Source organism: Scyliorhinus torazame, chromosome 9 (assembly GCF_047496885.1).
Source record: "Scyliorhinus torazame isolate Kashiwa2021f chromosome 9, sScyTor2.1, whole genome shotgun sequence".
In the NCBI taxonomy this organism is placed as follows: domain Eukaryota; kingdom Metazoa; phylum Chordata; class Chondrichthyes; order Carcharhiniformes; family Scyliorhinidae; genus Scyliorhinus; species Scyliorhinus torazame.
The window spans coordinates 107,712,304-107,729,059 of record NC_092715.1 but is presented as its reverse complement, the minus strand read 5'-3'; the positions used below and the strand labels follow the sequence as shown (position 1 = coordinate 107,729,059).

At 45.8% G+C, this 16,756-nt stretch overlaps 1 protein-coding gene across 1 annotated transcript in view; it reads left to right on the top strand.

The window, feature by feature from the left end:
- LOC140429418 (solute carrier organic anion transporter family member 3A1-like) overlaps positions 1 to 3,874 on the top strand; it is a 485,186-nt gene extending 481,312 nt beyond the window's left edge. The window contains exon 10 of the mRNA XM_072516369.1: positions 163 to 3,874. Within this exon, the coding sequence (XP_072372470.1) occupies positions 163 to 545 (383 nt within the window). The 3' untranslated portion in view covers positions 546 to 3,874. The remainder of the gene's footprint in view (positions 1 to 162) is intronic.
- The last annotated feature ends 12,882 nt before the right edge of the window (positions 3,875 to 16,756 follow it).

Genomic DNA, 16,756 nt, shown 5'->3' with positions numbered 1-16,756 from the left:
ATTACATCAGTAAAAAAAGTTCAAAAGAAAGACATAAATGTATTGCAAAAGTAGCAATTAATATTTTTAAAAGGGCAACCAATTGTATTATTCACTTCCTATCTGTTATATTTTCACTAATCCTAGGTGCATTTAATTTATTCTGCCTATTTTTCTACATAGGTTTTATTCCACCGCCACTTATTTTTGGGGCTGCAATCGACTCTACTTGTCTGATATGGTCAGAAACATGCAACAAAAGCGGAGCGTGTGCTTTATACGACAACAACTCCTACAGATATCTCTACGTCAGCATTGCCATAGGCATGAAGACAATTGCCTTTATATTGTACACAACTACATGGCATTACATAAAGGGTCATTCCAAGACGTATATTCAGGGAGATGAGGACTCAGTTGGTCGAATGACCACATCAGATCTCTTTGCATCCACGTTAACATTAGAGGCGGCTGCAGCGGATTCGAGCAAATCGGCTGGAAGGACAACATTTATCTATCATTTGGGAGAGAATGAAATGTGTGAGAACATTGAGTCCGTTCTTTAACATTTGTTCGGAGTGACTGAATGGTTTTGAAAATATACTTTTGTAGAAAAAACGTTTTAAATAACTATTTTAAGGTTTTTAAGACAAGGATACTTTGAAGGGCACTGGCCTTTTAAAAGATTTTTATTATTATCTTTGTAGTTCAAATTACAGCAATAGATAAGGTTTTTCACGATTCTGTATGGTTCACAACAAATCAGCAATACAGAAATAAATAAAATCGGTGCCAAGAACTGGCAGATCCAGGTTAGAATAAGCAGTAGACCCAAGCGGTCAGTTTAAAAACAAAATCCTATTTAAATAGCTTTTATGCTTTTATAAGCACCTTATTTTGCATTTTCTGTGGTGATATCATACATGCTACATGTTGCAACAATATAAATGTCATCCTTAGCATGTAAACTATCTGAAATTGATATGTTTTGAAGACATACAAGATCTGGGGTGAAATTCTCCGGAAACGGCGCGATGTCCGCCGACTGGCGCCCAAAACGGCGCAAATCAGACGGGCATCGCGCGGCCCCAAAGGTGCGGAATGCTCCGCATCTTTGGGGGCCGAGACCCACCCTTAAGGGGCTAGGTCAGCGCCGGACGAATTTCCGCCCCGCGGGAGCGTCAGCGGCCGCTCACAGCATCCCCGCGCATGCGCTGTGGAGGGAGTCTCCTCTGCCTCCGCCATGGTGGAGACCGTGGCGAAGGCGGAAGGGAAAGAGTGCCCCCATGGCACAGGCCCGCCCGCGGATCGGTGGGCCCCGATCGCGGGCCAGGCCACCGTGGGGGCACCCCCCGGGGCCAGATCTCCCCGCGCCCCCCCCCCCCAGGACTTCGGAGCCCGCCCGCACCGCCTTGTCCCGCCGGTAAGGTAGGTGGTTTAATTTACGCCGGCGGGACAGGCATTTTAGCGGCGGGACTTCGGCCCATCCGGGCCGGAGAATCACGCGGGGGGGCCCGCCAACCGGCGCGGCGCGATTCCCACCCCCGCCGAATCTCCGGTGCCAGAGACTTATGCAACCGGCAGGGGCGGGATTCACGCCAGCCCCCGACGATTCTCCGACCCGGCGGGGGGTCGGAGAATTTCGCCACTGATTCCAGTGTTGGGTTTATCCTATTCAACCCAACACTTCAAAATCTAGATTTCAGAATGTCACTTTACCCACAGAGCCCACATTAGCCAAAAATACACAGCTTCTAATTATATGATTTTGCCTTTGCTTTTCCAACATTTATCAAATATTTTTGAGTTTAGTATTACAGCCTCCCTCTATATTCAGAACACTGGTCATCGTATTGTCCGTGATGTGACTTGAACTGGAACATTTATTCTTTCAGGTTATTTCAAAGCAATGCTCTTATCATTCAAGCTGTTTGAGTCCATTCACAAATAGAGGGTTGCGACTTTGCGCCTGCATTACCCATCAGCGGAAACTGCGACGCGGTTGCAAAATTTCGCGGACATCGGGGAACGTGATTCTCGCTGGCGAGATCACATTTCCTGATTTTCCATTCCCCTCGCCAATGGCATAATGAGGTTCCCGCCGACAAAGAGCAAGAACCTCATTGTAATGCATTTTAATAGAATTAATGAACCCCCCCGCCACATGATGCCCCTTCACTCAATATCATACGTTGCCAACGTGGCGTCACATCAGCCAGGTTTACAGCCCATTTGCGAAAATGGGAAACAGCCAAGGGGATCCTACTGGGGGCGCCGGGGTAAGTATAGCCCGTGGGGAGAGAGGGACATGCCCGGCAGAGGTTGGCACTGCCAGATTGGCACAGATAGGCACTGCCAACCTGGCAGTGACACTCTGTGCCAAGGGTGGGCCATCTGGGGGGCTCCATGGGCAGAGTTCCTCATACATGTGTTCTGGTGGGCTGATGTCTGTGAGGGGGGGGAGTGTGTCCGGAGATTGTTGGGGGTGGGGAGAGCTCCGTTTCTTGTGCAGTGATGAGGAGTGGGGTAGGGCCAATGCTTGTGAGGTGGGTCTTCTGTCGGGGGGATTTGTCTGGGGGGCCATTTAATTTCTGTGCTGATCAGGGCACCCTTTAAAGATGGTACCCCGTGCTATGTTGAGCCAGGTGCCGGCTCAATCAGGCCCCGCCCCACGAGCATGATAACAAAAGCCACGTCCACTCATTATTTTTCAGAATGCCAGGAAATCTGGTCTAAAACCTGGTCTGTTCAGCTGGAGAGCTACATTCAGGTTTTCAGCCAGCGCCTGACACTCAGAAAAAGTAAGGGAAAATCCTTTGCTCATTCTTATCACATCAGTACTGTCACAAAAATTGGTGCTGCTGAGAAACCATAGTCATAATGCCAAATGGTGCCTCAGGTCATAAACAAAATACAGGAAAGGAAACAGGATATCCCGTGACACACCTATTTCTCATTGTAAATGGTAACTATGATTTATTTTCCAATCTGAAATTTAGTAAATAACTACGGTAAACAGACAAAGACTATTCACACTGTATGAATACAATCACCTTGGTTTCCTTTAAATTTAAGGACAGATTTGTGGTGAGGGTAACACACTTTGGACACTGTTGGTGGTTAGAAGAACCGTAGTTGTTTCAGGCACTTCCTTCTATTACTGAACCCTGGTGGAATTACATCATGCTTTTAAAGCACAAAAGATCTTTGCTAAGCAACACCTTGGGGTTGTCCATTCACATCACAGTTAGAGCAGGTAATGTTACTTTATCAGCAGTGTTGCGCATCAACAATAAAGGCAAAGAGAGCTTTAACAAGGACATTTCTAATTGGGTCATGGTTGCACAATCTGCATAAAATCTGGCACCAGGTAATTTTTCCTGCTCTTGAAGAATTCATATTCACCCCACACAGTTGTCAAGTTTCAGGTTCGATTGTGTAAAATATGGTGCACAGTTTGAACCTACGATGAAACGGTGTATAACATGGTTCAGTAAGGCTAGTTAATTTTGTATTGGTTGTGAAAATGAAAAAAACCATGTGTATTATTCATAACTATTCGTACCTTAGTCATAGTAAATTTTAATATTCCATTTTTTCTACAGCTGGAACATTAAAGATACTGATGTATGTTCTGTTGAATCCAATTGGCCTATATTATTTATATTACGCTTTTTATCATAGAATTTAAAAATAATAATTGCATTATACTTTTGTAAAGCTGATAACTGATTCCAGTGTTGTTTCCTTTGCAGAATGTGTATTTTGTAGTCTGAAGTAATATTGCAGAACCGAACATGTATATTGTGTGTTAAAAGTGTTAATGCCAATAAGCCCATTCATTCAAATGTAAATTTATTATCAAATGATAAATGATAAACTTATATTTAATATACACAGTGTAATTATCGTACATACAATAACTATTGCTCGAAGACCTTGCCTGTAGTTAGAAAAACACAATATTTAAAGCTGCTGTCAAATATAATGAATACCAAGGACAGGTTTTTCCCTGCAGTTTTCTGAACCCATCATCAGGCTGAAATGTAGGTCAGAAGCTTGCATTATTCAGGAAACTCACTCATTGGTGAGAATGTTTGCCCTCTCTTGTGGCGTGTTTGGAGGCACGGAGGACATTGTAGCAGGTGGGTAGGTAAGGTGCAAGCACATTGTCACCTTCCTCCAAAATTAAGTCTGGGGCGATAAGGTCCATGGTCGGACTTCTCGCCCAGATGATAATAGAGGCCCTGAAGTGCGTAATTAATGACCATTTAAGGGTCTCATCCTTCCGTCGCTAGTGTTAGGCTAGCTGTGGGCAGGCCTGTCAGCACACAGGGAATACGATGAGCAAACCTGTGTAGGCTGCTTGTGTCCTCCCGGGTCAGTGGGGTCCCTCGTTTAAAGGCACTTAGTGCTTCATCGGCAAAGGTTGGGGGCCTGCTGAGAGCCAAACCCCTTGCCCCTACTGCCAACAGCCTCCACCCCCACCCCTTATGAGTTACATCTGGTCGGGTTTGCTCCTTGATCCTGGGCCTTGAGTGACACTCACTCCCATCTGGCACTCACTCCCGCAGCAGCCACAACCTCCCTGATAACACTGGTGACCAACAGAGATACTGATCCCTGCGTGGCTGCCAGCTCTCAGTATATTTCCACACCCGGGTTCCTTGATCCTAGGGGACACTCGCCAGAGGCCAATTAAGTGCCTAAGAAGCACTTAATAGTAGTGGGTCTTCCGAGAGGAGGCAACACTCCCCAGCCCACAGATGAACCGCTAAATGTCTTCAAAAAACCCTCCTTCTGCTCACCCCACCGGCAGAGGTGACTTTATAATTTTCAGTGGGGTGGGGAGGCAAAATGGAAAGTGAGTGATCCACTCGTTCCTGCTCCCGCCATCAAAAGTTCATTGAACCAAGCATCGGACAGCCAATTAGTGGCTGTCCAGTAGGAAGGTGACCAATTAGCAATGTGAAGGAAGGGTTTCTCGCCCAATCAGGGTTCTAGGCCAGGACATCATGTGGCAGAGGGGTTATGCCGTTAAGAAGAAATCAGTATGGCCAAAAATGGAAAGGTTCCCTCCTCTCTCACTCTTTATTTTTTATGGTATGCTCCATTAAGTACAAACAAAATGAGCTAGAACCACATACAGATGCTGTCACCTTCACGTGCGTATTTTGTTGCTGCATTCAGCCACGGTTCTGGTACCAGCCCTTCTGCTCAGGTGTCGCATTGTTATTGCTACCATAAAACACTCCCAAATTTCTCATGTCCAACACCCAAGAAATGCAGCAGGTAATGAAAAATTGCAGAAGAGTGGCTCGTTATCAAGCGCAATAGCTTGTTAATTAGCTATTTTAAAAGGCCGGGTGGACTTCCAATTTCTGCATCTGGTTGCCCTCCGTAATTTGCACAGGGGTGCAGCCGACCCAGTTTGCAGTCGAAAAAACCATTATGATTTTCCCTGGGGTGACCAATTAATGGCCAGAAGGTGGGCTTGTTGTCCACTGTTATGGGTCAGGGTTTAGAGAACCTCAAAGTGTATCATGGAGTTCACCTGACCCACAACCTTTAATAGATTGTGGTATGGGGAGCACACGGCCCGCTCTACAGGTGTGGTACAGCAGAAAAGGACAGTATTTTTTAAAGCAAAACAATGTTTATTCTATGAACGCAAGTTAACCTTTTCTAAAACAAACAGTGAACATCTAAGCAACCATTAATTCAAATACAACCCCAAAGACTACAACCCTAAGTAAGCTGTCCTTTTAACATCCAAAAGACTTAACAAACCTTCAAACAGGAGCACATTAAGTTTACATTCAATACTGAGACCATTTACAGTTCACCAAATGATCCATAGATAGTCTTTGGATGGCAGAGATCAACCGTACAGCTCTTTTTTAAACTTCAGATGCAGCTCACTGAAAAACACAGACACACCCAAGCTTTTTTTCAAACAAACTAAAAAGCAGAAGTAGAGCTCAGCTCCGCCCACACTCTGACATCACTCCAGTAACATGAGCAGCTCCATTTCTTAAAGGTACATTTCTTAAACACCCGTTTCTTAAAGGTACTCTCACATGACACCTCCTCCCAAGAAATAAAAATAAAGCATCAACTTCAAGATGGTTTCATTTTTCACCTTTTCACCATCCTTTAAGAAATGCACACAGTAAATATACTATATCGTTTCAAAAAACAACACACGCAAACAGGTATAATAATATGGTCCATTTTTTTCGTCCTTCTTCCTCCAACTGAAATTCCTTCTCGATTAACAGTCTCTTTGAACAAGAAGGTCTCTGCACGATCCGTCCATTTCTCTATGCCTCAGCATTTCTCTTTAAAGTCAGATACTTTAGTCCAATCTGATCACAGAGTCTCTTGTAACACTCCAACACAGGAGCATTGGTTATCACAGCTTTCAGGCAGTCAAATGCGTGTTGAAAGTCCACTGTCCATTGAAATCTTCGCCGTTTCTTAAGCAAGTCCATCAGTGGAGCAATCACGCTACAAAACTTTTGCACAAATGTTTGATCAAATCCACTCATGCCAAGAAATCGCATTATTTCCCTTTGTCTCGAGGGTATGGGAAACTCCACAAGGAAAGTGATTTGGGCTTTTCCAAATTCACTTTTGGCTAGGTTTATCACCAAACCTGCCTCCTGAAGTCGATCGAATAACTCCATCAGATGTTTCAAATGTTCTGTCCATGTCTGGCTGAAAATTACCAGATCGTCGATGTATACCGTGCAATTGGGTAATCCTGAAACAAATGTATTAGTTAACCGTTCAAATGTGGCTGGCGCGTTTTTCATGCCAAATGGCATAACTTTGAATTGGTATGTACCATCTGGAGTCACAAAAGCTGAAATCTCCTTCGCCCTTTCGGATAAAGGTACCTACCAGTAACCTTTAAGTAAATCCAATTTGGAAATAAAAGCTGATGGTCCCACTTTCTCAATGCAATCCTCCAAATGTGGGATAGGATAAGAGTCGGTTCTTGTAACTGCATTAACCTTTCTATAGTCCACACACAACCATTGGGTACCGTCTGGTTTAGGTATCATCACTATGGGTGAGCTCCATTGGCTGCAACCCACTTCAATTATGCCATTTTAAGCATACTATCAATCTCTTTGTTAACCTGTGCCAATTTTAAAGGGTTAAGTCTCTTTGGATGTTTGATTGGAACAGCATTTCCCACATCTACATCATGTATAGCCATTTTAGTACTTCCCAATTTATATCTACAAACTTGCCCATGTGATATCAATAACTCTTTCAGGTCAGTTCGTTTTTCCTCTGGAAGGTAACTCAACAATTTATCCCACTTTTTAAGAATATCCTCATTTTCCAATTTAATTTGAGGTATGTCAAATTCACAGTCATCTGGATTTGGTTTGTCACTTTGAGTTAGAATCATTAAAACCTCCTCCTTTTTCTCTCCTTCCCTTTCAAAGCACCTTTAAAGCATATTCACATGACACACTCGGTGAGTTCTCATTTCCTTTCAATCTGATAAGGTCCACAAAACCTAGCTTTTAAAGGTTCACCTACCACTGGTAACAATACTAAAACTTTATCTCCACTGGCAAAACTACGAACTTTGGATTTATTGTCCGCTACCCGTTTCATCACATGTTGTGCAATTTTTAAATGTTGTCTAGCCAATTCACCCGCTCTATTTAATCTTTCCCTAAAATTTGACACATAATCCAATAATGTAATTCATTAATGAAACAATGACCTGGATTCACCGCTGCCTTCCACCAGTAGCAGGGTTCCCTATGAGGCAGAAGAATGGCCTCTATCTGCACTATAAATTCTAAATTCTATGATAAAGAGACGACCCTGCAGAGACCTGGTAAATATGGTAGACCCCCTAAATAGGGAGACTCGCCACAGAGCCCCCTAATAGGGAGAACCCCCACAGAGACCCCCTAAATAGGGAGACTGCCCCATAGAGACCCCTAAATAGGGCGACCCCCCATAGAGACTCCCCTAAATAGGGAGACCCTCCATAAGACCCTCTAAATAGGGAGAACCCCCAGCGAGACCCCCTAAATAGGGAGCCCCCCCATAGAGACCCCCTAAATAGGGAGAACTCACACACCCCCAGAAAAGAGACCTCTGTCAGGAAGCCTCCCAGAAAACAGGAATCTGTTAGGAAGCTTCCCAGAAAAGAGACCTCTTGTCAGAAAGCCTCCCAGAAAAGAGATCTCTGTCTGAAAGCTAGAGATCAGTCCAGACAGAGGCAGTGAAACAATTGTTGTGCAACACTCACCTGGGCAATGCACCCGCTGGCTCAGACAGAGGAAGCATTGTCTGTCAATTCCTTGAAAGAGAAAGCAGTGACCTGTGTTTAGACCCCTTAGATCCTTCAGTTGCAAGCCATTCATGCATTCCTCTTAGTGGGCTCTGACAGCTTCCACACACACACACATACACACACACACACATGAGCCTTATTTCATTCATCTTCCTTCATGGTTGAGTAACTCTGCAGTGTTCGAACCACAATGTTTACCAAACATCAACCACTTCAAAGAGAGTTAAATGATATCAATCTCCAGCTGAGCACTTCAAAATCAATCAAGCACGGAGGGGATTGATTGGAATGTACTTAACTCTTTTTGAAATGGTTGATGTTTGTAAACATTGTAGTCAGAGCACTTCAGAGTTACTCAAAGAATTGTTACTGTTCAGGAGGCCATTTGGCCCGTTGTGTTTGCACTGATTCTCCAAACATGTATTGTGACTTAGTGCTATTCCCCTGCTTTTTCCCTGTACCCCTGCACATTGTTTCTATTCAAGTAATCACACAATGCCTTCATGAATGCCTTGATTGAACCTCCCTCCACCACACTTCCAGGCAGTGAATTCCAAACCCGAAACACTTCTTGCGTGAAAAAGTTTTTTCTCATATCACATTTGCTTCTTTTGAAAATCACATTAAATCTGTGAGCTCTCATTCTTGATGTTTTTATGAGCAGGAACAGTTTCTCCCTATCTAGTCTTTCCAGCTTCCTCATGATTTTGAACATCTCTGTCAGATTCCCTCTTCTCTCCAAGCAGAACAGTCTCAACTTCGCTCCAGTCTACCTCAAAACTGAAGTTTTTCATTCCTGGAACCATTCTGATAAACATCCTCTCACCCTCTCCAATGTATTCACATCCTTCCTATAGTGTGACACCCGGAATTGCACACAATATTCCAGCTGAGGTCTAACTAGTGTCCTTTTTGTTACAAATGCTGTGTGCTTTCAGATACAGGGCCTTAAACTCTGTTTTTGTGCCATTTTTGGAATCTCCTGCCTTATCTCCAGCTGCATTCTTACATTTATATGTTTGTTCCTTTCTGACACTCTCTGGTAATAAAGAACAAAGAATAAAGAAATGTACAGCACAGGAACAGGCCCTTCGGCCCTCCAAGCCTGTGCCGACCATGCTGCCCGACTAAACTACAATCTTCTACACTTCCTGGGTCCGTATCCCTCTATTCCCATCATATTCATGTATTTGTCAAGATGCCCCTTAAATGTCAGTATCGTCCCTGCTTCCACCACCTCCTCCGGTAGCGAGTTCCAGGCACCCACTACCCTCTGTGTAAAAAACTTGCCTCGTACATCTACTCTAAACCTTGCCCCTCTCACCTTAAACCTATGCCCCCTAGTAATTGACCCCTCTACCCTGGGGAAAAGCCTCTGACAATCCGCTCTGTCTATTCCCCTCATAATTTTGTAGACCTCTATCAGGTCGCCCCTCAACCTCCGTCGTTCCAGTGAGAACAAACCGAGTTTATTCAACCGCTCCTCATAGCTAATGCCCTCCATACCAGGCAACATTCTGGTAAATCTCTTCTGCACCCTCTCTAAATCCTCCACATCCTTCTGGTAGTGTGGCGACCAGAATTGAACACTATACTCTAAGTGTGGCCTAACTAAGGTTCTATACAGCTGCAACATGACTTGCCAATTATTATACTCAATGCCCCGGCCAATGAAGGCAAGCATGCCGTACGCCTTCTTGCCTACCTTCTCCACCTGTGTTGCCTCTTTCAGTGACCTGTGGACCTGTACTCTCTGACTTTCAATACTCTTGAGGGTTCTAACATTCACTGTATATTCCCTACCTGCATTAGACCTTCCAAAATGCATTACCTCACATTTGTCCGGATTAAAGTCCATCTGCCATCTCTCCGCCCAAGTCTCCAAACAATCTAAATCCTGCTGTATCCTCCGACAGTCCTCATCGCTATCCGCAATTCCACCAACCTTTGTGTCGTCTGCAAACTTACTAATCAGTCCAGTTACATTTTCCTCCAAATCATTTATATATACTACAAACAGCAAAGGTCCCAGCACTGATCCCTGCGGAACACCACTGGTCACAACACTCCAATTAGAAAAGCATCCTTCCATTGCTACTCTCTGCCTTCTATGACCTAGCTAATTCTGTATCCACCTTGCCAGCTCACCCCCTAATCCCGTGTGACTTCACCTTTTATACTAGTCTACCATGAGGGACCTTGTCAAAGGCCTTCCTGAAGTCCATAGAGACAACATCCACTGCCCTACCTGCATCAATCATCTTTGTGACCTCCTCGAAAAACTCTATCAAGTTAGTGAGACACGACCTCCCCTTCACAAAATCATGCTGCCTCTCACTAATACGTCCATTTGCTTCCAAATGGGAGTAGATCCTGTCTCGAAGAATTCTCTCCAGTAATTTCCGAACCACTGAAGTAAGGCTCACCGGCCTGTAGTTCCCTAGATTATCCTTGCTACCCTTATTAAACAGAGGAACAACATTGGCTATTCTCCAGTCCTCCGGGATATCACCTGAAGACAGTGAGGATCCAAAGGTTTCTGTCAAGGCCTCAGCAATTTCCTCTCCAGCCTCCTTCGGTATTTTGGGGTAGGTCCCATCAGGCTCTGGGGACTTATCTACCTTAATATTTTTTAAGACGCCCAACACCTCGTCATTTTGGATCTCAATGTGACCCAGGCTATCTACACATCCTTCTCCAGACTCAACTTCTACCAATTCCTTCTCTTTGGTGAATACTGATGCAAAGTATTCATTTAGTACCTCGCCCATTTCCTTTGGCTCCACACATAGATTCCCTTGCCTATCCTTCAGTGGGCCAACCCTTTCCCTGGCGACCCTCTTGTTTTTTATGTACGTGTAAAAAGCCTTGGGATTTTCCTTAACCCTGTTTGCCAATGTGATCCCTTCTAGTCCTCCTGACTCCTTGCTTAAGTTCCTTCCTACTTTCCTTATATTCCACACAGGCTTCGTCTGTTCCCAGCCTTTTAGCCCTGACAAATGCCTTTCTTTTTGACGAGGCCTACAATATCTCTCGTTATCCAAGGTTCCCGAAAATTGCCGTATTTATCCTTCTTCCTCACAGGACCATGCCGGTCCTGAATTCCTTTCAACTGCCACTTGAAAGTCTCCCACATGTCAGATGTTGATTTGCCCTCAAACATCCGCCCCCAATCTAGGTTCTTCAGTTCCCGCCTAATATTGTTATAATTAGCCTTCCCCCAATTTAGCACATTCAACCTAGGACCACTCTTATCCTTGTCCACCAGCACTTTAAAACTTACTGCATTGTGGTCACTGTTCCCGAAATGCTCCCCTACTGAAACTTCTACCACCTGGCCGGGCTCATTCCCCAATACCAGGTCCAGTACTGCCCCTTTCCTAGTTGGACTGTCTACATATTGTTTTAAGAAGCCCTCCTGGATGCTCCTTACAAACTCTGCCCGTCTAAGCCCCTGGCACTAAGTGAGTCCCAGTCAATATTGGGGAAGTTGAAGTCTCCCATCACCACAACCCTGTTGTTTTTACTCTTTTCCAAAATCTGTCTACCTATCTGATCCTCTATCTCCCGCTGGCTGTTGGGAGGCCTGCAGTAAACCCCCAACATTATGACTGCACCCTTCTTATTCCTGATCTCTACCCATATAGCCTCACTGCCCTCTGAGGTGTCCTCCCATAGTACATCTGTGATATTCTCCCTAACCAGTAGCGCAACTCCGCCACCCCTTTTACATCCCCCACTATCACGCCTGAAACATCTAAATCCTGGAACATTTGGCTGCCAATCCTGCCCTTCCCTCAACCAGGTCTCTGTAATGGCAACAACATCATAGTTCCAAGTACTAATCCGAGCTCTAAGTTCATCTGCCTTACCCGTAATACTTCTTGCATTAAAACATATGCACTTCAGGCCACCAGACCCACTGTGTTCAGCAACTTCTCCCTGTCTGCTCTGCCTCAGAGCCACACTGTCCCTATTTCCTAGTTCTCCCTCAATGCTCTCACCTTCTGACCTATTGCTCCCGTGCACCCCCCCCTGCCATACTAGTTTAAACCCTCCCGTGTGACGCTAGCAAACCTCGCGGCCAGGTTATTTATGCCTCTCCAGTTTAGATGCAACCCATCCTTCTTATATATGTCACACCTTCCCCGGAAGAGCTCCCAGTGGTCCAGATAATGGAAACCCTCCCTCATACACCAGCTGTTTAGCCACGTGTTTACCTGCTCTACCTTCCTATTTCGAGCCTCACTGGCATGTGGCACAGGGAGTAATCCCGAGATTACAACCCTAGAGGTACTGTCTTTTAACTTTCTGCCTAGCTCCCTGAATTCCTGCTGCAGGACCTCATGCCCCTTCCTACCTATGTCGTTAGTACCAATATGTACAACGACCTCTGCCTGTTTGCCCTCCCCCTTCAGGATGCCCTCTACCCGTTCGGAGACATCCTGGACCATGGCACCAGGGAGGCAACATACCATCCTGGAGTCTCTTTCTCGTCCACAGAAGCGCCTATCTGTGCCCCTGACTATAGAGTCCCCTATTACAATTGCTCTTCTGCGCTTTGACCCTCCCTTCTGAACATCAGAGCCAGCCGTGGTGTCACTGCTCTGGCTGCTACTGTTTTCCCCTGATAGGCTATCCCCTCCCCGACAGTATCCAAAGGGGTATACCTGTTCAAGAGGGGTACAACCACAGGGGATTCCTGCACTGACTGCCTGCCCTTTCTGGTGGTCACCCATTTCTCTGCCTGCACCTTGGGTGTGACCACATTTATATAACTGCGATCCATGACGCTTTCCGCCACCTGCATGCTCCTAATCATCACTCAAATTTCTGCCCGGCTCCATGACTTTGTTGTTTCCCTTTACTTGACTGTTTCTCCTTGAATGTGATCTCCACCCCCCCCCCCCCCCCCCACTATTTATTTTAAAGCGACCGCCCTAGTTATATGTATTCAGGTGTAGACCAGCTTCCCTGTTGCTGGTACCTACGTGAACTGGATCCTCCCCCTACCACAGCACGTTCCTCTCCAGCCCAAAGCTGATACCCTGAGTCCTGGCACTGGGCAGGCAACACAACTGTCTGGAGTCCCTCTCTCAGTTGGAGAGAACTGTGTCTATCGCCCTGACTCTACTATCCACTACCACCACCACATTCCTATTTACTCCCCCCTGCATGGCTTCCTGCACCAAGGTGCCATAGCCAGTTAGCTCATTCACCCTACAGCCCCCACTCTCATCCAAACAAGTTGAAAGAACCTCAAATCCTTTGGACAATTGCAAGGATGAGGCTCCTTTCACTCCTGCCTCCTGGTTGCCCTTAAATGCCTCATTTTCTTTTTTAAAAATATTTTTATTATGGTAATTGCAATTTTTATAATAATAATAACAGCGACATAAACATGGCACAATAAACATTTCCACCCCATCACAATCTTCACGCCACCTAACAATAAAACAACAGTCTGGCTCTCCCCCCCACACACACCTTTTTTTTGAATTCTGCTTCTGCTGCCATTTTAATTTTCCCCGAGGAAGTGGACGAACGGCTGCCACCTCCGGCGAACCCGAGCATTAAACCCTCTTAAGGCGAACTTTATTTTCTCGAGACTAAGAAACCCAGCCATGTCACTAACCCAGGTCTCGACACCCGGGGGCTTTGAGTCCCTCCACATTAATAAGATTCGTCTCCGGGCTACCAGGGAGGCAAAGACCAAAACGTCAGCCTCTTTCACCCCATGAACTCCCGGCTCTTCCGACACTCCAAAGATCGTCACCTCCGGACTCGACACCATCTGTGTTTTGAATACAGTGGACATTGCCTTCGCGAAATGCTACCAAAACCCTCTAAGCCCTGGGCATGCTCAAAACATGTGGACATGATTGGCTGGACTTCCCGCACACCTCGCACACCTGTTCTCTACCCCGAAAAACTTGCTCATTCGGGCCACCGTCATGTGTGCCCGGTGGACTACCTTGAATTGTATCAGGCTAAGCCTGACGCATGATGAGGATGTGTTAATCCTGCTTAGGGCATCCGCCTCAACTCTCCCCCCAGCTTGTCTTCCCACTTGCCCTTTAGCTCCTCCACCGGAGTTTCCTCCGATTCCATAAGTTCTTGGTAGATATCTGATACCTTCCCCTCTCCCACCCATCTACTGGAGACTGCTCTGTCCTGTATCCCCCGTGGCGGCAGCAGCGGGAAGGGCGGAACCTGCCTTCTCAAAAAATCTCGTACCTGCAGATACCTAAACCCATTCCCTGCTGGCAATTCAAATTTACGTCCAAGGCTTTCAAGCTAGGGAAGCTGCTGGTGAGCACATTTAATGAAGCAAGAGAGAAGGGAGTCCTCCCCCCAACAATGTCGCAGGCCGCGATTTCATTGATCCTGAAGCGGGAGAAGGATCCGGAGCGATGTGCGTTAAATCGGCTAATTTCTCTACTGAATGTGGGCGCCAAACTGCTGGCTAAGATATTGACCACAAGGATAGTGTCCAGGGAGTGATAGGGGAAGACCAGACGGGGTTTGTAAAGGGCAGGCAACTCACGGCCAATGTTCGAAAGCTCCTAAATGTTATTATGATAAGATATGTTATTAGGAGATTTCCCCTCAGAAGGAGGGGAGATGGAGGTGGTGGTCGCGATGGATGCGTAGAAGGTTTTTGATCGGGTGGAGTGGGATTACCTGTGGGAGGTGTTGGGAAGGTTTGGGTTTGGTGAGGGCTTCATTGACTGGGTGCGGTTTGTTGCTATTTGTTTCTCTCTTTATTTGGCTCTGAATATGGCGGTCAATATGGTCACCTTCCTTAATTCTAATTACGTTTTGCTCTAGAGTCGCCAGGTGTCTTTTGATATCGCCACAAGGTTCAAACCGAATACTGATCAAAGACTCGATACACCAGTTACTTAGTTCAAAGTCAAATGCTTATTTATTTACACACACAGTTAAATATACTCATGTACAAATACTACAGACTAAACTATCACTACTGCTAAAGCCTATACTTAGCTTCGGGCACCCACTCAGTCAGAGGAACAATGGCCGTTGTTCAGTTCTGGGGCTGCTGGGGTTGAAGTGGTGAAGGGGAACAGCTAAGGTCATCTATCTGGTAGCGTGTGTTGACCTTGGACTTACTTGTTCTGGTGCAGCTGTTGGGCAGGTCTCTCCTCGGTGAGAGCCGGAGCCAAGAGAACGATTCTCTCTTGGGGGATCCTTCTTATACCCAAAGGGGCTTTGCGCTCTTTTGGGCGGGCCTGGAACTTGGCCCCAATTAATTGGGCCGTTTCTTGATCGTTCCTATCCATCCAATAAAGGGGTGGGTGCCCTGATGGCTGGGCATATCCTCGGTGCTTTGTTCTGGTCTCCTCTGGCGCCGGGGTGTCTGCCTTAGTATCGGTTACTTAAATGTTACTCTTTTGTTCCCGGAGATGGGCCATTAGTATGCTAATGGGTTCGCAGTTTTGGTCTTGTCTGGGAGCTGCGACTCCAATATGCAGACAAACCCTGAACCTGCTTGTTTTCTCAGTATTGTCCATTTTCCTTGCAATCTTTGCAAAATGTCCATTTTGTAATCGGGAAGTGGCCATCCCAGATGGCTACCTTCCCTCCTTGTGATCCTCAATGCGAAGCATGAAGGATCAGATTACCACGTCGTCTTCGTTCTCTAACCAAGCGGGGCACCCATTCGCACTTCACGGGCTCTACACTGCCCTATCCTATGAAACACAATTTTTACCTAAAATCATTTTACATACATACATCATTAAAATGCTATGACATTCAGGCATGCATTACAAAATAAAAAAAATGGAACCTCTAACTATCCTCAATAAACTATCCTCACTCAAACAATCAAAAATAATCTTCAACACTTTAACTGTACAAATCGCAGCAACACAAGTTTCTCTGGCTTGGCAGTCAAGCACAGAGGTTTACATTTCTTTATTGAATGAACAAAACACACATAAAGAAAAATGAATGCACTTTAATTCACTCAAGGGGTTGGAGGGTTTGGTGAAGTCCGAAAATAGGGGACCTAAACGTGCATACCGGGGTGCGAGAGCGGGAGGCTCTCCTTCGCCATTTTCTGAGTCTAAGTGTCTGCACGACACTGCAGAGTATCGCCAGTACTAAGAGTGATTCTACTATGTAAGATAGTGAATACCAGGTTATAAACTTGTCACACCAGGTCGGGGTGTCGGTAACTGTCTCGGGGGTAACTATCTCGGGGTTAACTATCTCGGGGTGCAGTGTATGGTAGGGGTGCGAATAATTCACGGCCTGTGTGGTGGGGGTCAGGGGTGTAGCGTCCGCACTCAACTGAAGGGATCCCGCTAAGAGCCACGTGAAAAGTATGAAGGTCGTCTTCATCTTTCCTTTTGTCGGTCTTCTTCTTTTTCTTCCTCTGGGGTTCCTGAGGTTCCGGATTTCTGTGGACACAAGCAT